The sequence below is a fragment of the Phyllobates terribilis genome, unplaced genomic scaffold, assembly GCF_046119375.1.
Source record: "Phyllobates terribilis strain yellow unplaced genomic scaffold, ASM4611937v1 Scaffold_2__4_contigs__length_985480577, whole genome shotgun sequence".
Lineage (NCBI taxonomy): Eukaryota > Metazoa > Chordata > Amphibia > Anura > Dendrobatidae > Phyllobates > Phyllobates terribilis.
The window spans coordinates 49,930,363-49,956,362 of NW_027362762.1; the positions used below are offsets into that span (position 1 = coordinate 49,930,363).

At 38.4% G+C, this 26,000-nt stretch overlaps 1 protein-coding gene across 5 annotated transcripts in view; it reads left to right on the forward strand.

Moving 5' to 3' along the window:
* Positions 1-26,000, forward strand: part of MYO7A (myosin VIIA) — a 454,077-nt gene that overhangs the window by 416,849 nt on the left and 11,228 nt on the right. For all 5 annotated transcript variants that reach the window (XM_073661638.1, XM_073661622.1, XM_073661633.1 and 2 more), the window contains 2 exons: positions 12,010-12,116; positions 12,271-12,456. In XM_073661638.1, the coding sequence (XP_073517739.1) occupies positions 12,010-12,116; positions 12,271-12,456 (293 nt within the window). The remainder of the gene's footprint in view (positions 1-12,009; positions 12,117-12,270; positions 12,457-26,000) is intronic.

A 26,000-nucleotide genomic window follows, 5' to 3' on the forward strand; every position in this document is an offset into this window, starting at 1 on the left:
GAATATAACTACTATAATACTGCCCTCTATGTACAAGAATATAACTACTATAATACTGCCCCTATGTACAAGAATATAACTACTATAATACTGCCCCCTATGTACAAGAATATAACTACTATAATACTGATCCTATGTACGAGAATATAACTACTATAACACTGCCACTATGTACAAGAATATAATTACTATAATACTGCCCCTATGTACAAGAAAAAACTACTATAAAACTGCCCCCTATGTACTAGAATGTAACTACTATAATTCTGCTCCTATGTAGAATATAACTACTATAATACTGCTCCTATGTACAAGAATATAACTACAATAATACTGCCACTATGTACAAGAATATAACTACTATAATACTGCCCCTATGTACAAGAATATAACTACTATAATACTGCTCCTATGTACAAGAATATAACTACTATAATACTGCTCCTATGTACAAGAATATAGCTACTATAATACTGCCCCTGTGTACAAGAATATAACTACTATAATACTGCCCCTGTGTACAAGAATATCACTACTATAATACTGCCCCCTATGTACTAGAATATATCTACTATAATACTGCCCCCTATGCACAAGTATATAACAACTTTAATACTGCTCCTATGTACAAGAATATAGCTACTATAATACTGCCACTATCTACAAGAATATAACTACTATAATATTGCCCCTATGTACTAGAATATAACTACTATAATACTGCTCCTATGTACAAGAATATAACTACTATAATACTGCTCCTATGTACAACATTATAACTACTATAATACTGCCCCCTATGTACTAGAATATAACTACTATAATACTGCCCCCTATGTACAAGTATATAACTACTATAATACTGCTCCTATGTACAACAATATAACTACTATAATACTGCCCCCTATGTACAAGAATATAACTATTATAATACTGCCCCTATGTACAAGACTATAATTACTATAATACTGCCCCCTATGTACAAGAATATAACTACTATAATACTGCCCCCTATGTACTAGAATGTAACTACTATAATACTGCTCCTATGTACAAGAATATAACTACTATAATACTGCTCCTATGTACAGGAATATAACTACTATAATACTGCAACTATGTACAAGAATATAACTACTATAATACTGCCCCTATGTACAAGAATATAATTACTATAATACTGCCCCTGTGTACAAGAATATAACTACTATAATACTGCCCCTTATGTACTAGAATATAACTACTATAATACTGCCCCCTATGTACAAGAATATAAATACTATAATACTGCTCCTATGTACAAGAATATAACTACTATAATACTGCCCCCTATGTATAAGAATATAACTACTATAATACTGCTCCTATGTACAAGAATATAACTACTATAATACTGCTCCTATGTACAAGAATATAACTACTATAATACTGCCCCTATGTACAAGAGTATAACTACTATAATAGTGCCCCTATGTACAAGAATATAACTACAATAATACTGCCCCATATGTACAAGAATATAACTACTATAATACTGCTCCTATGTACAAGAATATAACTACTATAATACTGCCCCTATGTACAAGAATATAACTACTATAATACTGCCCCTATGTACAAGAATATAACTACTATAATACTGCCCCCTATTTACAAGAATATAACTACTATAATACTGCCCCTATGTACAAGAATATAACTACTATAATACTGCCCCTATGTACAAGAATATAACTACTATAATACTGCTCCTATGTACAAGAATATAACTACTATAATACTGCCCCTATGTACAAGAATATAACTACTATAATACTGCCCCTATGTACAAGAATATAACTACTATAATACTGCCCCCTATGTACAAGAATATAACTACTATAATACTGCTCTTATGTACAAGTATATAACTACTATAATACTGCCCTCTATGTACAAGAATATAACTACTACAATACTGCTCCTATGTACAAGTATATAACTACTATAATACTGCTCTTATGTACAAGTATATAACTACTATAATACTGCCCCCTATGTACAAGAATATAACTACTATAATACTGTCCCTATGTACAAGAATATAACTACTATAATACTGCTCTTATGTACAAGTATATAACTACTATAATACTGCCCCCTATGTACAATAATATAACTACTATAATACTGTCCCTATGTACAAGAATATAACTACTACAATACTGCTCCTATGTACAAGTATATAACTACTATAATACTGCCCCCTATGTACAAGAATATAACTACTATAATACTGCTCTTATGTACAAGTATATAACTACTATAATACTGCCCTCTATGTACAAGAATATAACTACTATAACACTGCCTCTATGTACAAGAATATAACTACTATAATACTGCTCCTATGTACAAGAATATAACTACTATAATACTGCTCCCTATGTACAAGAATATAACTACTATAATACTGCTCCTATGTACAAGAATATAACTACTATAATACTGCCCCCTATATACAAGAATATAACTACTATAATACTGCCCCCTATGTACAAGAATATAACTACTATAATACTGCTCCTATGTACAAGAATATAACTGCTATAATACTGCTCCTATGTACAAGAATATATCTACTATAATACTGCCCCCTATGTACAAGAATATAACTACTATAATACTGCCCCCTATGTACAAGAATATATCTACTATAATACTGCTCCCTATGTACAAGAATATATCTACTATAATACTGCCCCCTATGTACAAGAATATAACTACTATAATACTGCTCCTATGTTCAAGAATATATCTACTATAATACTGCCCCCTATGTACAAGAATATATCTACTATAATACTGCTCCCTATGTACAAGAATATAACTACTATAATACTGCTCCTATGTACAAGAATATATCTACTATAATACTGCCCCCTATGTACAAGAATATAACTACTATAATACTGCCCCCTATGTACAAGAATATATCTACTATAATACTGCTCCTATGTACAAGAATATAACTACTATAATACTGCCCCTATGTACAAGAATATAACTACTATAATACTGCCCTCTATGTACAAGAATATAACTACTATAATACTGCCCCTATGTACAAGAATATAACTACTATAATACTGCCCTCTATGTACAAGAATATAACTACTATAATACTGCCCCCTATGTACAAGAATATAACTACTATAATACTGCCCTCTATGTACAAGAATATAACTACTAAAATACTGCCCCCTGTGTACAAGAATATAACTACTATAATACTGCCCCCTATGTACAAGAATATAACTACTATAATACTGATCCTATGTACGAGAATATAACTACTATAACACTGCCACAATGTACAAGAATATAATTACTATAATACTGCCCCTATGTACAAGAAAAAACTACTATAAAACTGCCCCCTATGTACTAGAATGTAACTACTATAATTCTGCTCCTATGTAGAATATAACTACTATAATACTGCTCCTATGTACAAGAATATAACTACAATAATACTGCCACTATGTACTAGAATATAACTACTATAATACTGCCCCTATGTACAAGAATATAACTACTATAATACTGCCCCTATGTACAAGAATATAACTTCTATAATACTGCTCCTATGTACAAGAATATAACTACTATAATACTGCTCCTATGTACAAGAATATAGCTACTATAATACTGCCCCTGTGTACAAGAATATAACTACTATAATACTGCCCCTGTGTACAAGAATATCACTACTATAATACTGCCCCCTATGTACTAGAATATATCTACTATAATACTGCCCCCTATGCACAAGTATATAACAACTTTAATACTGCTCCTATGTACAAGAATATAGCTACTATAATACTGCCACTATCTACAAGAATATAACTACTATAATATTGCCCCTATGGACTAGAATATAACTACTATAATACTGCTCCTATGTACAAGAATATAACTACTATAATACTGCTCCTATGTACAACATTATAACTACTATAATACTGCCCCCTATGTACTAGAATATAACTACTATAATACTGCCCCCTATGTACAGGTATATAACTACTATAATACTGCTCCTATGTACAACAATATAACTACTATAATACTGCCCCCTATGTACAAGAATATAACTATTATAATACTGCCCCTATGTACAAGACTATAATTACTATAATACTGCCCCCTATGTACAAGAATATAACTACTATAATACTGCCCCCTATGTACTAGAATGTAACTACTATAATACTGCTCCTATGTACAAGAATATAACTACTATAATACTGCTCCTATGTACAGGAATATAACTACTATAATACTGCCACTATGTACAAGAATATAACTACTATAATACTGCCCCTATGTACAAGAATATAATTACTATAATACTGCCCCTGTGTACAAGAATATAACTACTATAATACTGCCCCTTATGTACTAGAATATAACTACTATAATACTGCCCCCTATGTACAAGAATATAACTACTATAATACTGCCCCTATGTACAAGAATATAACTACTATAATACTGTTCCTATGTACAAGAATATAACTACTATAATACTGCCCCCTATGTACAAGAATATAACTACTATAATACTGCTCCTATGTACAAGAATATAACTACTATAATACTGCTCCTATGTACAAGAATATAACTACTATAATACTGCCCCCTATGTACAAGAATATAACTACTATAATACTGCTCCTATGTACAAGAATATAACTACTATAATACTGCTCCTATGTACAAGAATATAACTACTATAATACTGCCCCCTATGTACAAGAATGTAAATACTATAATACTGCTCCTATGTACAAGAATATAACTACTATAATACTGCTCCTATGTACAAGAATATAACTACTATAATACTGCTCCTATGTACAAGAATATAACTACTATAATACTGCCCCCTATGTACAAGAATATAAATACTATAATACTGCTCCTATGTACAAGAATATAACTACTATAATACTGCTCCTATGTTCAAGAATATAACTACTATAATACTGCCCCTATGTATAAGAATATAACTACTATAATACTGCTCCTATGTACAAGAATATAACTACTATAATACTGCTCCTATGTACAAGAATATAACTACTATAATACTGCCCCTATGTACAAGAGTATAACTACTATAATACTGCCCCTATGTACAAGAACATAACTACTATAATACTGCCCCATATGTACAAGAATATAACTACTATAATACTGCTCCTATGTACAAGAATATAACTACTATAATACTGCCCCTATGTACAAGAATATAACTACTATAATACTGCCCCCTATTTACAAGAATATAACTACTATAATACTGCCCCTATGTACAAGAATATAACTACTATAATACTGCCCCTATGTACAAGAATATAACTACTATAATACTGCCCCTATGTACAAGAATATAACTACTATAATACTGCTCCTATGTACAAGAATATAACTAATATAATACTGCCCCCTATGTACAAGAATATAACTACTATAATACTGCTCCTATGTACAAGAATATAACTACTATAATACTGCCCTCTATGTAGAAGAATATAACTACTATAATACTGCCCCCATGTACAAGAATATAACTACTATAATACTGCCCTCTATGTACAAGAATATAACTACTATAATACTGCCCCTATGTACAAGAATATAACTACTATAATACTGCCCTCTATGTACAAGAATATAACTACTATAATACTGCCCTCTATGTACAAGAATATAACTACTATAATACTGCCCCTATGTACAAGAATATAACTACTATAATACTGCCCCCTATGTACAAGAATATAACTACTATAATACTGCCCCTATGTACAAGAATATAACTACTATAATACTGCCCCCTATGTACAAGAATATAACTACTATAATACTGCCCCTATGTACAAGAATATAACTACTATAATACTGCCCCCTATGTACAAGAATATAACTTCTATAATACTGCCCCTATGTACAAGAATATAACTACTATAATACTGCTCCCTATGTACAAGAATATAACTAATATAATACTGCTCCTATGTACAAGAATATAACTACTATAATACTGCCCCTATGTACAAGAACATAACTACTATAATACTGCCCCATATGTACAAGAATATAACTACTATAATACTGCTCCTATGTACAAGAATATAACTACTATAATACTGCCCCTATGTACAAGAATATAACTACTATAATACTGCCCCCTATTTACAAGAATATAACTACTATAATACTGCCCCTATGTACAAGAATATAACTACTATAATACTGCCCCTATGTACAAGAATATAACTACTATAATACTGCCCCTATGTACAAGAATATAACTACTATAATACTGCTCCTATGTACAAGAATATAACTAATATAATACTGCCCCCTATGTACAAGAATATAACTACTATAATACTGCTCCTATGTACAAGAATATAACTACTATAATACTGCCCTCTATGTAGAAGAATATAACTACTATAATACTGCCCCCATGTACAAGAATATAACTACTATAATACTGCCCTCTATGTACAAGAATATAACTACTATAATACTGCCCCTATGTACAAGAATATAACTACTATAATACTGCCCTCTATGTACAAGAATATAACTACTATAATACTGCCCTCTATGTACAAGAATATAACTACTATAATACTGCCCCTATGTACAAGAATATAACTACTATAATACTGCCCCCTATGTACAAGAATATAACTACTATAATACTGCCCCTATGTACAAGAATATAACTACTATAATACTGCCCCCTATGTACAAGAATATAACTACTATAATACTGCCCCTATGTACAAGAATATAACTACTATAATACTGCCCCCTATGTACAAGAATATAACTTCTATAATACTGCCCCTATGTACAAGAATATAACTACTATAATACTGCTCCCTATGTACAAGAATATAACTAATATAATACTGCTCCTATGTACAAGAATATAACTACTATAATACTGGTCCTATGTACAAGAATATAACTACTATAATACTGCCCCGTATGTACAAGAATATAACTACTATAATACTGCCCCTATGTACAAGAATATAACTACTATAATACTGCCCCCTATGTACAAGAATATAACTACTATAATACTGCTCCTATGTACAAGAATATAACTACTATAATACTGCCCCCTATGTACAAGAATATAACTACTATAATACTGCCCCTATGTACAAGAATATAACTACTATAATACTGCCCCTATGTACAAGAATATAACTTCTATAATACTGCCCCCTATGTACAAGAATATAACTACTATAATACTGCTCCCTATGTACAAGAATATAACTAATATAATACTGCTCCTATGTACAAGAATATAACTAATATAATACTGCTCCTATGTACAAGAATATAACTACTATAATACTGCCCCCTATGTACAAGAATATAACTACTATAATACTGCCCCTATGTACAAGAATATAACTACTATAATACAGCCCCCTATGTACAAGAATATAACTACTATAATACTGCTCCCTATGTACAAGAATATAACTAATATAATACTGCTCCTATGTACAAGAATATAACTAATATAATACTGGTCCTATGTACAAGAATATAACTACTATAATACTGCCCCCTATGTACAAGAATATAACTAATATAATACTGGTCCTATGTACAAGAATATAACTACTATAATACTGCCCCCTATGTACAAGAATATAACTACTATAATAATGCTCCTATGTACAAGAATATAACTAATATAATACTGGTCCTATGTACAAGAATATAACTACTATAATACTGCTCCTATGTACAAGAATATAACTACTATAATACAGCCCCCTATGTACAAGAATATAACTACTATAATACTGGTCCTATGTGCAAGAATATAACTACTATAATACTGCTCCTATGTACAAGAATATAACTACTATAATACAGCCTCCTATGTACAAGAATATAACTACTATAATACAGCCTCCTATGTACAAGAATATAACTACTATAATACTGCTCCTATGTACAAGAATATAACTACTATAATACTGCTCCTATGTACAAGAATATAACTACTGTAATACTGCCCCCTATGTACAAGAATATAACTACTATAATACTGCCCCCTATGTACAAGAATATAACTACTATAATACTGCCCCCTATGTACAAGAATATAACTACTATAATACAGCCCCCTATGTACAAGAATATAACTACTATAATACTGCCCCCTATGTACAAGAATATAACTACTATAATACTGCCCCCTATGTACAAGAATATAACTACTATAATACTGCCCCCTATGTACAAGAATATAACTACTATAATACTGCCCCCCTATGTACAAGAATATAACTACTATAATACTGCCCCTATGTACAAGAATATAACTACTATAATACTGCCCCCTATGTACAAGAATATAACTACTATAATACTGCCCCCTATGTACAAGAATATAACTACTATAATACTGCCCCCCTATGTACAAGAATATAACTACTATAATACTGCCCCTATGTACAAGAATATAACTACTATAATACTGCCCCCTATGTACAAGAATATAACTACTATAATACTGCCCCTATGTACAAGAATATAACTACTATAATACTGCCCCCTATGTACAAGAATATAACTACTATAATACTGCCCCCTATGTACAAGAATATAACTTCTATAATACTGCCCCTATGTACAAGAATATAACTACTATAATACTGCTCCCTATGTACAAGAATATAACTAATATAATACTGCTCCTATGTACAAGAATATAACTACTATAATACTGGTCCTATGTACAAGAATATAACTACTGTAATACTGCCCCCTATGTACAAGAATATAACTACTATAATACTGCCCCCTATGTACAAGAATATAACTACTATAATACTGCCCCTATGTACAAGAATATAACTACTATAATACTGCCCCCTATGTACAAGAATATAACTACTATAATACTGCTCCTATGTACAAGAATATAACTACTATAATACTGCCCCCTATGTACAAGAATATAACTACTATAATACTGCCCCTATGTACAAGAATATAACTACTATAATACTGCCCCTATGTACAAGAATATAACTTCTATAATACTGCCCCCTATGTACAAGAATATAACTACTATAATACTGCTCCCTATGTACAAGAATATAACTAATATAATACTGCTCCTATGTACAAGAATATAACTAATATAATACTGCTCCTATGTACAAGAATATAACTACTATAATACTGCCCCCTATGTACAAGAATATAACTACTATAATACTGCCCCTATGTACAAGAATATAACTACTATAATACAGCCCCCTATGTACAAGAATATAACTACTATAATACTGCTCCCTATGTACAAGAATATAACTAATATAATACTGCTCCTATGTACAAGAATATAACTAATATAATACTGGTCCTATGTACAAGAATATAACTACTATAATACTGCCCCCTATGTACAAGAATATAACTAATATAATACTGGTCCTATGTACAAGAATATAACTACTATAATACTGCCCCCTATGTACAAGAATATAACTACTATAATACTGCCCCTATGTACAAGAATATAACTACTATAATACAGCCCCCTATGTACAAGAATATAACTACTATAATACTGCTCCCTATGTACAAGAATATAACTAATATAATACTGCTCCTATGTACAAGAATATAACTAATATAATACTGGTCCTATGTACAAGAATATAACTACTATAATACTGCTCCTATGTACAAGAATATAACTACTATAATACAGCCCCCTATGTACAAGAATATAACTACTATAATACTGGTCCTATGTGCAAGAATATAACTACTATAATACTGCTCCTATGTACAAGAATATAACTACTATAATACAGCCTCCTATGTACAAGAATATAACTACTATAATACAGCCTCCTATGTACAAGAATATAACTACTATAATACTGCTCCTATGTACAAGAATATAACTACTATAATACTGCTCCTATGTACAAGAATATAACTACTGTAATACTGCCCCCTATGTACAAGAATATAACTACTATAATACTGCCCCCTATGTACAAGAATATAACTACTATAATACTGCCCCCTATGTACAAGAATATAACTACTATAATACAGCCCCCTATGTACAAGAATATAACTACTATAATACTGCCCCCTATGTACAAGAATATAACTACTATAATACTGCCCCCTATGTACAAGAATATAACTACTATAATACTGCCCCCTATGTACAAGAATATAACTACTATAATACTGCCCCCCTATGTACAAGAATATAACTACTATAATACTGCTCCCTATGTACAAGAATATAACTACTATAATACTGCTCCTATGTACAAGAATATAACTACTATAATACTGCTCCCTATGTACAAGAATATAACTACTATAATACTGCTCCTATGTACAAGAATATAACTACTATAATACTGCTCCTATGTACAAGAATATAACTACTATAATACTGCCCCTATGTACAAGAATATAACTACTATAATACTGCTCCCTATGTACAAGAATATAACTACTATAATATTGCTCCTATGTACAAGAATATAACTACTATAATACTGCTCCTATGTACAAGAATATAACTACTATAATACTGCTCCCTATGTACAAGAATATAACTACTATAATACTGCTCCTATGTACAAGAATATAACTACTATAATACTGCTCCTATGTACAAGAATATAACTACTATAATACGGCTCCTATGTACAAGAATATAACTACTATAATACTGCTCCTATGTACAAGAATATAACTACTATAATACTGCTCCTATGTACAAGAATATAACTACTATAATACTGCTCCCTATGTATAAGAATATAACTACTATAATACTGCTCCCTATGTTCAAGAATATAACTACTATAATACTGCTCCTATGTACAAGAATATAACTACTATAATACTGCTCCTATGTACAAGAATATAACAACTATAATACTGCTCCCTATGTACAAGAATATAACTACTATAATACTGCTCCTATGTACAAGAATATAACTACTATAATACTGCTCCTATGTACAAGAATATAACTACTATAATACGGCTCCTATGTACAAGAATATAACTACTATAATACTGCTCCCTATGTACAAGAATATAACTACTATAATACTGCCCCTATGTACAAGAATATAACTACTATAATACTGCCCCCTATGTATAAGAATATAACTACTATAATACTGCCCCTATGTACAAGAATATAACTACTATAATACTGCCCCTATGTACAAGAATATAACTACTATAATACTGCCCCCTATGTACAAGAATATAACTACTATAATACTGCTCCCTATGTACAAGAATATAACTACTATAATACTGCCCCCTATGTACAAGAATATAACTACTATAATACTGCCCCTATGTACAAGAATATAACTACTATAATACTGCCCCCTATGTACAAGAATATAACTACTATAATACTGCCCCTATGTACAAGAATATAACTACTATAATACTGCCCCTATGTACAAGAATATAACTACTATAATACTGCTTCCTATGTACAAGAATATAACTACTATAATACTGCTCCCTATGTACAAGAATATAACTACTATAATACTGCCCCCTATGTACAAGAATATAACTACTATAATACTGCCCCCTATGTATAAGAATATAACTACTATAATACTGCTCCTATGTACAGGAATATAACTACTATAATACTGCTTCCTATGTACAAGAATATAACTACTATAATACTGCTCCCTATGTACAAGAATATAACTACTATAATACTGCCCCCTATGTACAAGAATATAACTACTATAATACTGCCCCCTATGTATAAGAATATAACTACTATAATACTGCCACTATGTACAAGTAAATGGTTTAAATTCAGTGTTTCATACATCCTGCTGCCTGTATGTGTTGTGACTCCATCTTGTCTTGCAGGTATTGTGCCTTCTCTCACCTATCAAGTGTTCTTTATGAAGAAATTGTGGACTAATACAGTTCCAGGAAAGGACTCGATGGCTGACTCCATTTTCCACTACTATCAGGTGTGAGGTTCTTCCTGCAGTCCTAGTCCTCCTGGTTTATACAATGTGGTCACTTGATGTGATGCAGGTGTAACTGGGGAGGTTGTGAGTGTGATGGACGATGTTCCTCCTTGTCGCCAGTCTTTACTGATAGTGTGTATGGCTCTTGTTACAGGAGCTTCCGAAGTACCTGCGCGGTTACCATAAGTGCACCCGGGAGGACGTCCTGCAGCTGGCTGCTCTCATCTACAGGGTCAAGTATGAAGATGACAAATCCTACTTCCCAAACATTCCTAAAATGCTAAAAGAACTCGTTCCCCAAGACTTAATCCGACAATTAAATCCAGACGACTGGAAGAGAGTGAGTATTGTGCTCCCTCTAGTGGTGGCTGTAAAAATCTGTATGTAGTGAACTCCCTCTAGTGGCGGCTGTATAAATCTGTATGTATTGTGCTCCCTCTAGTGGTGGCTGTAAAAATCTGTATGTAGTGAGCTCCCCCTTGTGGTGGCTGTATAAATCTGTATGTAGTGATCTCCCAATAGTGGTGACTGTATAAATCTGTATGTAGTGAGCTCCCTCTAGTGGTGGCTGTATAAATCTGTATGTAGTGAACTCCCTCTAGTGGCGGCTGTATAAATCTGTATGTATTGTGCTCCCTCTAGTGGTGGCTGTAAAAATCTGTATGTAGTAAGCTCCCCCTTGTGGTGGCTGTATAAATCTGTATGTATTGTGCTCCCACTAGTGGTGACTGTATAAATCTGTATGTAGTGAGCTCCCACTAGTGGTGACTGTATAAATCTGTATGTATTGTGCTCCCACTAGTGGTGACTGTATAAATCTGTATGCAGTGAGCTCCCTCTAGTGGTGACTGTATAAATCTGTATGTAGTGATCTCCGCCTAGTGGTGACTGTATACATCTGTATGTAGTGAGCTCCCCCTAGTGGTGGTTGTATAAATCTGTATGTAGTGAGCTCCCTCTAGTGGTGGCTGTATAAATCAGTATGTAGTGATCTCCCCCTAGTGGTGGCTGTATAAATCTGTATGCAGTCAGCTCCCTCTAGTGGTGACTGTATAAATCTGTATGTAGTGATCTCCCCCTAGTGGTGACTGTATAAATCTGTATGTAGTGAGCTCTCCCTAGTGGTGACTGTATAAATCTGTATGTAGTGAGCTCCCCCTAGTGGTGACTGTATAAATCTGTATGTAGTGAGCTCTCCCTAGTGGTGGCTGTATAAATCTGCATGTAGTGAGCTCTCCCTAGTGGTGACTGTATACATCTGTATGTAGTGAGCTCCCTCTAGTGGTGGCTGTATAAATCTGTATCTAGTGAGCTCCCTCTAGTGGTGACTGTATACATCTGTATGTAGTGAGCTCCCTCTAGTGGTGACTGTATAAATCTGTATGTAGTGAGCTCCTTCCAGTGGTGGCTGTATAAATCTGTATGTAGTGAGCTCTCCCTAGTGGTGACTGTATAAATCTGTATGTAGTGAGCTCCCCCTAGTGGTGACTGTATAAATCTGTATGTAGTGAGCTCTCCCTAGTGGTGGCTGTATAAATCTGCATGTAGTGAGCTCTCCCTAGTGGTGACTGTATAAATCTGTATGTAGTGAGCTCCCTCTAGTGGTGGCTGTATAAATCTGTATGTAGTGAGCTCCCTCTAGTGGTGGCTGTATAAATCAGTATGTAGTAAGCTCCCTCTAGTGGTGGCTGTATAAATCTGTATGTAGTGAGCTCCCCCTAGTGGTGACTGTATAAATCTGTATGTAGTGATCTCCCTCTAGTGGTGGCTGTATAAATCTGTATGTAGTGAGCTCCCTCTAGTGGTGGCTGTATAAATCTGTATGTAGTGAGCTCCCTCTAGTGGTGGCTGTATAAATCTGTATGTAGTGTGCTCCCTCTAGTGGTGACTGTATACTTCTGTATGTAGTGAGCTTCCTCTAGTGGTGGCTGTATAAATCTGTATGTAGTGTGCTCCCTCTAGTGGTGACTGTATAAATCTGTATGTAGTGAGCTCCCTCTAGTGGTGGCTGTATAAATCTATGTAGTGAGCTCCCTCTAGTGGTGGCTGTATAAATCTGTATGTAGTGAGCTCTCCCTAGTGGTGGCTGTATAAATCTGCACGTAGTGAGCTCTCCCTAGTGGTGACTGTATAAATCTGTATGTAGTGAGCTCCCTCTAGTGGTGGCTGTATAAATCTGTATGTAGTGAGCTCCCTCTAGTGGTGGCTGTATAAATCAGTATGTAGTGAGCTCCCTCTAGTGGTGGCTGTATAAATCTGCACGTAGTGAGCTCCCTCTAGTGGTGGCTGTATAAATCAGTATGTAGTGAGCTCCCTCTAGTGGTGACTGTATACATCTGTATGTAGTGAGCTCTCCCTAGTGGTGGCTGTATAAATCTGCACGTAGTGAGCTCTCCCTAGTGGTGGCTGTATAAATCTGTATGTAGTGAGCTCCCTCTAGTGGTGGCTGTATAAATCTGTATGTAGTGAGCTCCCTCTAGTGGTGGCTGTATAAATCAGTATGTAGTGAGCTCCCTCTAGTGGTGACTGTATAAATCTGTATGTAGTGAGCTCCCTCTAGTGGTGGCTGTATAAATCAGTATGTAGTGAGCTCCCTCTAGTGGTGACTGTATACATCTGTATGTAGTGAGCTCCCCCTAGTGGTGGCTGTATAAATCTGCACGTAGTGAGCTCCCTCTAGTGGTGGCTGTATAAATCAGTATGTAGTGAGCTCCCTCTAGTGGTGACTGTATACATCTGTATGTAGTGAGCTCTCCCTAGTGGTGGCTGTATAAATCTGTATGTAGTGAGCTCCCTCTAGTGGTGGCTGTATAAATCTGTATGTAGTGAGCTCCCTCTAGTGGTGGCTGTATAAATCAGTATGTAGTGAGCTCCCTCTAGTGGTGACTGTATAAATCTGTATGTAGTGAGCTCTCCGTAGTGGTGACTGTATAAATCTGTATGTAGTGAGCTCCCTCTAGTGGTGGCTGTATAAATCAGTATGTAGTGAGCTCCCTCTAGTGGTGGCTGTATAAATCTGTATGTAGTGAGCTCTCCGTAGTGGTGACTGTATAAATCTGTATGTAGTGAGCTCCCTCTAGTGGTGGCTGTATAAGGCTGTGTGCCCACGTAGCATTTTTCAAGCGTATATGCTGCGGAATTTCCGCAGTGTAAACGCTTGAAAAACGCATGTATATCCGCACCCCATGGTCCCCAATGGCATTCCGCAATGTCAATGCCCATGCTGCGGATTTTTCCGCAGCATATATGCAGCGGTCAAAAATCCGCAGCATGTTCATTAATTTTGCGGAAGCGCAGCGGAATCAATGTGCGGATGGTACCCAAGTCTGGAGGAGAGGAGACTCTCATCCAGACCTGGGTACCAAAGAAAAAGGAAAAAAAAGAATAAAATAAAGTTTATACTTATCTTCTGATGTTTTCCCTCCGTCGCGCTGTTGTCTGAAGGACCTGCCACGTCATTGAGTCATGTGACCCACAACATGACTCAATGACGTCACCGCAGGTCCTGCACACAACAGCGTGAGCCGCTCAAGCCTCCGGACGGGGCAGAGAATGCATCAGAAGGTGAGTATAAAGTTTATTTTTTTAATTTTTACCATTCTGAACAAGTTGTCAAGCACTTTTCCAAGTGATGCTTGGAGAAGTGCTTGATAACCCGCATGCGGAAATGCATGCAAAGACGCCTCACAAACGCTTCTACCTGGCGGGAAAACCGCATGTAATATCCGCATGCGATTTTCCCGCCAGGGAGAAGCGTAAAAAATATGCTTCAGGTCCGCAACGTGGGCACATAGCCTGAATCTGTATGTAGTGAGCTCCCTCTAGTGGTGGCTGTATAAATCTGTATGTAGTGAGCTCCCTCTAGTGGTGGCTGTATAAATCAGTATGTAGTGAGCTCCCTCTAGTGGTGACTGTATACATCTGTATGTAGTGAGCTCCCTCTAGTGGTGGCTGTATAAATCTGTATGTAGTGAGCTCCCTCTAGTGGTGGCTGTATAAATCAGTATGTAGTGAGCTCCCTCTAGTGGTGACTGTATACATCTGTATGTAGTGAGCTCCCTCTAGTGGTGGCTGTATAAATCTGTATGCAGTGAGCTCTCCCTAGTGGTGACTGTATAAATCTGTATGTAGTGAGCTCCTCCTAGTGGTGGCTGTATAAATCTGTATGTAGTGAGCTCTCCCTAGTGGTGGCTGTATAAATCTGCATGTAGTGAGCTCTCCCTAGTGGTGACTGTATAAATCTGTATGTAGTGAGCTCCCTCTAGTGGTGACTGTATACATCTGTATGTAGTGAGCTCCCTCTAGTGGTGGCTGTATAAATCTGTATGCAGTGAGCTCTCCCTAGTGGTGACTGTATAAATCTGTATGTAGTGAGCTCCTCCTAGTGGTGGCTGTATAAATCTGTATGTAGTGAGCTTCCTCTAGTGGTGGCTGTATAAATCAGTATGTAATGAGCTCCCTCTAGTGGTGACTGTATACATCTGTATGTAGTGAGCTTCCTCTAGTGGTGGCTGTATAAATCTGTATGTAGTGAGCTCCCCCTAGTGGTGACTGTATAAATCTGTATGTAGTGATCTCCCTCTAGTGGTGGCTGTATAAATCTGTATGTAGTGAGCTCCCTCTAGTGGTGGCTGTATAAATCTGTATGTAGTGAGCTCCCTCTAGTGGTGGCTGTATAAATCTGTATGTAGTGTGCTCCCTCTAGTGGTGACTGTATACATCTGTATGTAGTGAGCTTCCTCTAGTGGTGGCTGTATAAATCTGTATGTAGTGTGCTCCCTCTAGTGGTGACTGTATAAATCTGTATGTAGTGAGCTCCCTCTAGTGGTGGCTGTATAAATCTATGTAGTGAGCTCCCTCTAGTGGTGGCTGTATAAATCTGTATGTAGTGAGCTCCCTCTAGTGGTGGCTGTATAAATCTGCACGTAGTGAGCTCTCCCTAGTGGTGACTGTATAAATCTGTATGTAGTGAGCTCCCTCTAGTGGTGGCTGTATAAATCTGTATGTAGTGAGCTCCCTCTAGTGGTGGCTGTATAAATCAGTATGTAGTGAGCTCCCTCTAGTGGTGACTGTATAAATCTGTATGTAGTGAGCTCCCTCTAGTGGTGGCTGTATAAATCAGTATGTAGTGAGCTCCCTCTAGTGGTGACTGTATACATCTGTATGTAGTGAGCTCCCTCTAGTGGTGGCTGTATAAATCTGTATGTAGTGAGCTCCCCGTAGTGGTGACTGTATAAATCTGTATGTATTGAGCTCCCCCTAGTGGTGACTGTATAAATTTGTATGTAGTGATCTCCCTCTAGTGGTGGCTGTATAAATCTGTATGTAGTGAGCTCTCTCTAGTGGTGGCTGTATAAATCTGTATGTAGTGAGCTCCCTCTAGTGGTGACTGTATACATCTGTATGTAGTGAGCTCCCTCTAGTGGTGGCTGTATACATCTGTATGTAGTGAGCTCCCTCCAGTGGTGGCTGTATAAATCTGTATGTAGTGAGCTCCCTCCAGTGGTGGTTGTATAAATCTGTATGCAGTGAGCTCCCCCTAGTGGTGGCTGTATAAATCTGTATATAGTGAGCTCCCTCTAGTGGTGGCTGTAAAAATCTGTATGTAGTGAGCTCCCCCTTGTGGTGGCTGTATAAATCTGTATGTAGTGAGCTCCCAATAGTGGTGATTGTATAAATCTGTATGTAGTGAGCTCCTCCTAGTGGTGGCTGTATATATCTGTATGTAGTGAGCTTCCTCTAGTGGTGACTGTATAAATCTGTATGTAGTGAGCTCCCCCTAGTGGTGGCTGTATAAATCTGTATGTAGTGAGCTCCTCCTAGTGGTGGCTGTATAAATCTGTATGTAGTGAGCTCCCTCTAGTGGTGACTGTATAAATCTGTATGTAGTGAGCTCCCTCTAGTGGTGACTGTATAAATCTGTATGTAGTGAGCTCCCAATAGTGGTGGCTGTATAAATCTGTATGTAGTGAGCTCCCTCTAGTGGTGACTGTATAAATCTGTATGTAGTGAGCTTCCTCTATTGGTGACTGTATAAATCTGTATGTAGTGAGCTCCCCCTAGTGGTGGCTGTATAAATCTGTATGTAGTGAGCTCCCCCTAGTGGTGGCTGTATAAATCTGTATGTAGTGAGCTCCCTCTAGTGGTGGCTGTATAAATCTGTATGTAGTGAGCTCTCCCTAGTGGTGGCTGTATAAATCTGTATGTAGTGAGCTCCCTCTAGTGGTGGCTGTATAAATCTGTATGTAGTGAGCTCCCTCTATTGGTGACTGTATAATCTGTATGTAGTGAGCTCCCTCTAGTGGTGACTGTATAAATCTGTATGTAGTGAGCTCCCCCTAGTGGTGGCTGTATAAATCTGTATGTAGTGAGCTCCCCCTAGTGGTGACTGTATAAATCTGTATGTAGTGAGCTCCCTCTAGTGGTGGCTGTATAAATCTGTATGTAGTGAGCTCCTCCTAGTGGTGGCTGTATAAATCTGTATGTAGTGAGCTCCCTCTAGTGGTGGCTGTATAAATCTGTATGCAGTGAGCTCCCTCTAGTGGTGGCTGTATAAATCTGTATATAGTGAGCTCCCTCTAGTGGTGGCTGTAAAAATCTGTATGTAGTGAGCTCCCCCTAGTGGTGGCTGTATAAATCTGTATGTAGTGAGCTCCCCCTAGTGGTGGCTGTATAAATCTGTATGTAGGGAGCTCTCCCTAGTGGTGGCTGTATAAATCTGTATGTAGTGAGCTCCCTCTAGTGGTGACTGTATAAATCTGTATGTAGTGAGCTCCCTCTAGTGGTGACTGTATAAATCTGTATGTAGTGAGCTCCCTCTAGTGGTGACTGTATAAATCTGTATGTAGTGAGCTCCCTCTAGTGGTGACTGTATAAATCTGTATGTAGTGAGCTCCCCCTAGTGGTGGCTGTATAAATCTGTATGTAGTGAGCTCCCCCTAGTGGTGACTGTATAAATCTGTATGTAGTGAGCTTCCTCTAGTGGTGGCTGTATAAATCTGTATGCAGTGAGCTCCCCCTAGTGGTGGCTGTATAAATCTGTATGCAGTGAGCTCCCTCTAGTGGTGGCTGTATAAATCTGTATGTAGTGAGCTCCCTCTAGTGGTGGCTGTATAAATCTGTATGCAGTGAGCTCCCCCTAGTGGTGGCTGTATAAATCTGTATGTAGTGAGCTCCCTCTAGTGGTGGCTGTATAAATCTGTATGTAGTGAGCTCCCTCTAGTGGTGACTGTATAAATCTGTATGTAGTTAGCTCCCCCTAGTGGTGGCTGTATAAATCTGTATGTAGTGAGCTCCCTCTAGTGGTGACTGTATAAATCTGTATGTAGTGAGCTCCCTCTAGTGGTGGCTGTATAAATCAGTATGTAGTGAGCTCCCTCTAGTGGTGACTGTATACATCTGTATGTAGTGAGCTCCCTCTAGTGGTGGCTGTATAAATCTGTATGCAGTGAGCTCTCCCTAGTGGTGACTGTATAAATCTGTATGTAGTGAGCTCCTCCTAGTGGTGGCTGTATAAATCTGTATGTAGTGAGCTCTCCCTAGTGGTGGCTGTATAAATCTGCATGTAGTGAGCTCTCCCTAGTGGTGACTGTATAAATCTGTATGTAGTGAGCTCCCTCTAGTGGTGGCTGTATAAATCTGTATGTAGTGAGCTCCCTCTAGTGGTGGCTGTATAAATCAGTATGTAGTGAGCTCCCTCTAGTGGTGACTGTATACATCTGTATGTAGTGAGCTCCCTCTAGTGGTGGCTGTATAAATCTATGTAGTGAGCTCCCTCTAGTGGTGGCTGTATAAATCTGTATGTAGTGAGCTCCCTCTAGTGGTGGCTGTATAAATCTGCACGTAGTGAGCTCTCCCTAGTGGTGACTGTATAAATCTGTATGTAGTGAGCTCCCTCTAGTGGTGGCTGTATAAATCTGTATGTAGTGAGCTCCCTCTAGTGGTGGCTGTATAAATCAGTATGTAGTGAGCTCCCTCTAGTGGTGACTGTATAAATCTGTATGTAGTGAGCTCCCTCTAGTGGTGGCTGTATAAATCAGTATGTAGTGAGCTCCCTCTAGTGGTGACTGTATACATCTGTATGTAGTGAGCTCCCTCTAGTGGTGGCTGTATAAATCTGTATGTAGTGAGCTCCCCGTAGTGGTGACTGTATAAATCTGTATGTTTTGAGCTCCCCCTAGTGGTGACTGTATAAATTTGTATGTAGTGATCTCCCTCTAGTGGTGGCTGTATAAATCTGTATGTAGTGAGCTCTCTCTAGTGGTGGCTGTATAAATCTGTATGTAGTGAGCTCCCTCTAGTGGTGACTGTATACATCTGTATGTAGTGAGCTCCCTCTAGTGGTGGCTGTATACATCTGTATGTAGTGAGCTCCCTCCAGTGGTGGCTGTATAAATCTGTATGTAGTGAGCTCCCTCCAGTGGTGGTTGTATAAATCTGTATGCAGTGAGCTCCCCCTAGTGGTGGCTGTATAAATCTGTATATAGTGAGCTCCCTCTAGTGGTGGCTGTAAAAATCTGTATGTAGTGAGCTCCCCCTTGTGGTGGCTGTATAAATCTGTATGTAGTGAGCTCCCAATAGTGGTGACTGTATAAATCTGTATGTAGTGAGCTCCTCCTAGTGGTGGCTGTATAAATCTGTATGTAGTGAGCTTCCTCTAGTGGTGACTGTATAAATCTGTATGTAGTGAGCTCCCCCTAGTGGTGGCTGTATAAATCTGTATGTAGTGAGCTCCTCCTAGTGGTGGCTGTATAAATCTGTATGTAGTGAGCTCCCTCTAGTGGTGACTGTATAAATCTGTATGTAGTGAGCTCCCTCTAGTGGTGACTGTATAAATCTGTATGTAGTGAGCTCCCAATAGTGGTGGCTGTATAAATCTGTATGTAGTGAGCTCCCTCTAGTGGTGACTGTATAAATCTGTATGTAGTGAGCTTCCTCTATTGGTGACTGTATAAATCTGTATGTAGTGAGCTCCCCCTAGTGGTGGCTGTATAAATCTGTATGTAGTGAGCTCCCCCTAGTGGTGGCTGTATAAATCTGTATGTAGTGAGCTCCCTCTAGTGGTGGCTGTATAAATCTGTATGTAGTGAGCTCTCCCTAGTGGTGGCTGTATAAATCTGTATGTAGTGAGCTCCCTCTAGTGGTGGCTGTATAAATCTGTATGTAGTGAGCTCCCTCTAGTGGTGACTGTATAATCTGTATGTAGTGAGCTCCCTCTAGTGGTGACTGTATAAATCTGTATGTAGTGAGCTCCCCCTAGTGGTGGCTGTATAAATCTGTATGTAGTGAGCTCCCCCTAGTGGTGACTGTATAAATCTGTATGTAGTGAGCTCCCTCTAGTGGTGGCTGTATAAATCTGTATGTAGTGAGCTCCTCCTAGTGGTGGCTGTATAAATCTGTATGTAGTGAGCTCCCTCTAGTGGTGGCTGTATAAATCTGTATGCAGTGAGCTCCCTCTAGTGGTGGCTGTATAAATCTGTATATAGTGAGCTCCCTCTAGTGGTGGCTGTAAAAATCTGTATGTAGTGAGCTCCCCCTAGTGGTGGCTGTATAAATCTGTATGTAGTGAGCTCCCCCTAGTGGTGGCTGTATAAATCTGTATGTAGGGAGCTCTCCCTAGTGGTGGCTGTATAAATCTGTATGTAGTGAGCTCCCTCTAGTGGTGACTGTATAAATCTGTATGTAGTGAGCTCCCTCTAGTGGTGACTGTATAAATCTGTATGTAGTGAGCTCCCTCTAGTGGTGACTGTATAAATCTGTATGTAGTGAGCTCCCCCTAGTGGTGGCTGTATAAATCTGTATGTAGTGAGCTCCCCCTAGTGGTGACTGTATAAATCTGTATGTAGTGAGCTTCCTCTAGTGGTGGCTGTATAAATCTGTATGCAGTGAGCTCCCCCTAGTGGTGGCTGTATAAATCTGTATGCAGTGAGCTCCCTCTAGTGGTGGCTGTATAAATCTGTATGTAGTGAGCTCCCTCTAGTGGTGGCTGTATAAATCTGTATGCAGTGAGCTCCCCCTAGTGGTGGCTGTATAAATCTGTATGTAGTGAGCTCCCTCTAGTGGTGGCTGTATAAATCTGTATGTAGTGAGCTCCCTCTAGTGGTGACTGTATAAATCTGTATGTAGTTAGCTCCCCCTAGTGGTGGCTGTATAAATCTGTATGTAGTGAGCTCCCTCTAGTGGTGACTGTATAAATCTGTATGTAGTGAGCTCCCTCTAGTGGTGGCTGTATAAATCAGTATGTAGTGAGCTCCCTCTAGTGGTGACTGTATACATCTGTATGTAGTGAGCTCCCTCTAGTGGTGGCTGTATAAATCTGTATGCAGTGAGCTCTCCCTAGTGGTGACTGTATAAATCTGTATGTAGTGAGCTCCTCCTAGTGGTGGCTGTATAAATCTGTATGTAGTGAGCTCTCCCTAGTGGTGGCTGTATAAATCTGCATGTAGTGAGCTCTCCCTAGTGGTGACTGTATAAATCTGTATGTAGTGAGCTCCCTCTAGTGGTGGCTGTATAAATCTGTATGTAGTGAGCTCCCTCTAGTGGTGGCTGTATAAATCAGTATGTAGTGAGCTCCCTCTAGTGGTGACTGTATACATCTGTATGTAGTGAGCTCCCTCTAGTGGTGGCTGTATAAATCTATGTAGTGAGCTCCCTCTAGTGGTGGCTGTATAAATCTGTATGTAGTGAGCTCCCTCTAGTGGTGGCTGTATAAATCTGCACGTAGTGAGCTCTCCCTAGTGGTGACTGTATAAATCTGTATGTAGTGAGCTCCCTCTAGTGGTGGCTGTATAAATCTGTATGTAGTGAGCTCCCTCTAGTGGTGGCTGTATAAATCAGTATGTAGTGAGCTCCCTCTAGTGGTGACTGTATAAATCTGTATGTAGTGAGCTCCCTCTAGTGGTGGCTGTATAAATCAGTATGTAGTGAGCTCCCTCTAGTGGTGACTGTATACATCTGTATGTAGTGAGCTCCCTCTAGTGGTGGCTGTATAAATCTGTATGTAGTGAGCTCCCCGTAGTGGTGACTGTATAAATCTGTATGTTTTGAGCTCCCTCTAGTGGTGACTGTATAAATTTGTATGTAGTGATCTCCCTCTAGTGGTGGCTGTATAAATCTGTATGTAGTGAGCTCTCTCTAGTGGTGGCTGTATAAATCTGTATGTAGTGAGCTCCCTCTAGTGGTGACTGTATACATCTGTATGTAGTGAGCTCCCTCTAGTGGTGGCTGTATACATCTGTATGTAGTGAGCTCCCTCCAGTGGTGGCTGTATAAATCTGTATGTAGTGAGCTCCCTCCAGTGGTGGTTGTATAAATCTGTATGCAGTGAGCTCCCCCTAGTGGTGGCTGTATAAATCTGTATATAGTGAGCTCCCTCTAGTGGTGGCTGTAAAAATCTGTATGTAGTGAGCCCCCCCTTGTGGTGGCTGTATAAATCTGTATGTAGTGAGCTCCCAATAGTGGTGACTGTATAAATCTGTATGTAGTGAGCTCCTCCTAGTGGTGGCTGTATAAATCTGTATGTAGTGAGCTTCCTCTAGTGGTGACTGTATAAATCTGTATGTAGTGAGCTCCCCCTAGTGGTGGCTGTATAAATCTGTATGTAGTGAGCTCCTCCTAGTGGTGGCTGTATAAATCTGTATGTAGTGAGCTCCCTCTAGTGGTGACTGTATAAATCTGTATGTAGTGAGCTCCCTCTAGTGGTGACTGTATAAATCTGTATGTAGTGAGCTCCCAATAGTGGTGGCTGTATAAATCTGTATGTAGTGAGCTCCCTCTAGTGGTGACTGTATAAATCTGTATGTAGTGAGCTTCCTCTATTGGTGACTGTATAAATCTGTATGTAGTGAGCTCCCCCTAGTGGTGGCTGTATAAATCTGTATGTAGTGAGCTCCCCCTAGTGGTGGCTGTATAAATCTGTATGTAGTGAGCTCCCTCTAGTGGTGGCTGTATAAATCTGTATGTAGTGAGCTCTCCCTAGTGGTGGCTGTATAAATCTGTATGTAGTGAGCTCCCTCTAGTGGTGGCTGTATAAATCTGTATGTAGTGAGCTCCCTCTAGTGGTGACTGTATAATCTGTATGTAGTGAGCTCCCTCTAGTGGTGACTGTATAAATCTGTATGTAGTGAGCTCCCCCTAGTGGTGGCTGTATAAATCTGTATGTAGTGAGCTCCCCCTAGTGGTGACTGTATAAATCTGTATGTAGTGAGCTCCCTCTAGTGGTGGCTGTATAAATCTGTATGTAGTGAGCTCCTCCTAGTGGTGGCTGTATAAATCTGTATGTAGTGAGCTCCCTCTAGTGGTGGCTGTATAAATCTGTATGCAGTGAGCTCCCTCTAGTGGTGGCTGTATAAATCTGTATATAGTGAGCTCCCTCTAGTGGTGGCTGTAAAAATCTGTATGTAGTGAGCTCCCCCTAGTGGTGGCTGTATAAATCTGTATGTAGTGAGCTCCCCCTAGTGGTGGCTGTATAAATCTGTATGTAGGGAGCTCTCCCTAGTGGTGGCTGTATAAATCTGTATGTAGTGAGCTCCCTCTAGTGGTGACTGTATAAATCTGTATGTAGTGAGCTCCCTCTAGTGGTGACTGTATAAATCTGTATGTAGTGAGCTCCCTCTAGTGGTGACTGTATAAATCTGTATGTAGTGAGCTCCCCCTAGTGGTGGCTGTATAAATCTGTATGTAGTGAGCTCCCCCTAGTGGTGACTGTATAAATCTGTATGTAGTGAGCTTCCTCTAGTGGTGGCTGTATAAATCTGTATGCAGTGAGCTCCCCCTAGTGGTGGCTGTATATATCTGTATGCAGTGAGCTCCCTCTAGTGGTGGCTGTATAAATCTGTATGTAGTGAGCTCCCTCTAGTGGTGGCTGTATAAATCTGTATGCAGTGAGCTCCCCCTAGTGGTGGCTGTATAAATCTGTATGTAGTGAGCTCCCTCTAGTGGTGGCTGTATAAATCTGTATGTAGTGAGCTCCCTCTAGTGGTGACTGTATAAATCTGTATGTAGTTAGCTCCCCCTAGTGGTGGCTGTATAAATCTGTATGTAGTGAGCTCCCTCTAGTGGTGACTGTATAAATCTGTATGTAGTGAGCTCCCTCTAGTGGTGGCTGTATAAATCAGTATGTAGTGAGCTCCCTCTAGTGGTGACTGTATACATCTGTATGTAGTGAGCTCCCTCTAGTGGTGGCTGTATAAATCTGTATGCAGTGAGCTCTCCCTAGTGGTGACTGTATAAATCTGTATGTAGTGAGCTCCTCCTAGTGGTGGCTGTATAAATCTGTATGTAGTGAGCTCTCCCTAGTGGTGGCTGTATAAATCTGCATGTAGTGAGCTCTCCCTAGTGGTGACTGTATAAATCTGTATGTAGTGAGCTCCCTCTAGTGGTGGCTGTATAAATCTGTATGTAGTGAGCTCCCTCTAGTGGTGGCTGTATAAATCAGTATGTAGTGAGCTCCCTCTAGTGGTGACTGTATACATCTGTATGTAGTGAGCTCCCTCTAGTGGTGGCTGTATAAATCTGTATGCAGTGAGCTCTCCCTAGTGGTGACTGTATAAATCTGTATGTAGTGAGCTCCTCCTAGTGGTGGCTGTATAAATCTGTATCTAGTGAGCTCTCCCTAGTGCTGGCTGTATAAATCTGTATGTAGTGAGCTTCCTCTAGTGGTGGCTGTATAAATCAGTATGTAATGAGCTCCCTCTAGTGGTGACTGTATACATCTGTATGTAGTGAGCTTCCTCTAGTGGTGGCTGTATAAATCTGTATGTAGTGAGCTCCCCCTAGTGGTGACTGTATAAATCTGTATGTAGTGATCTCCCTCTAGTGGTGGCTGTATAAATCTGTATGTAGTGAGCTCCCTCTAGTGGTGGCTGTATAAATCTGTATGTAGTG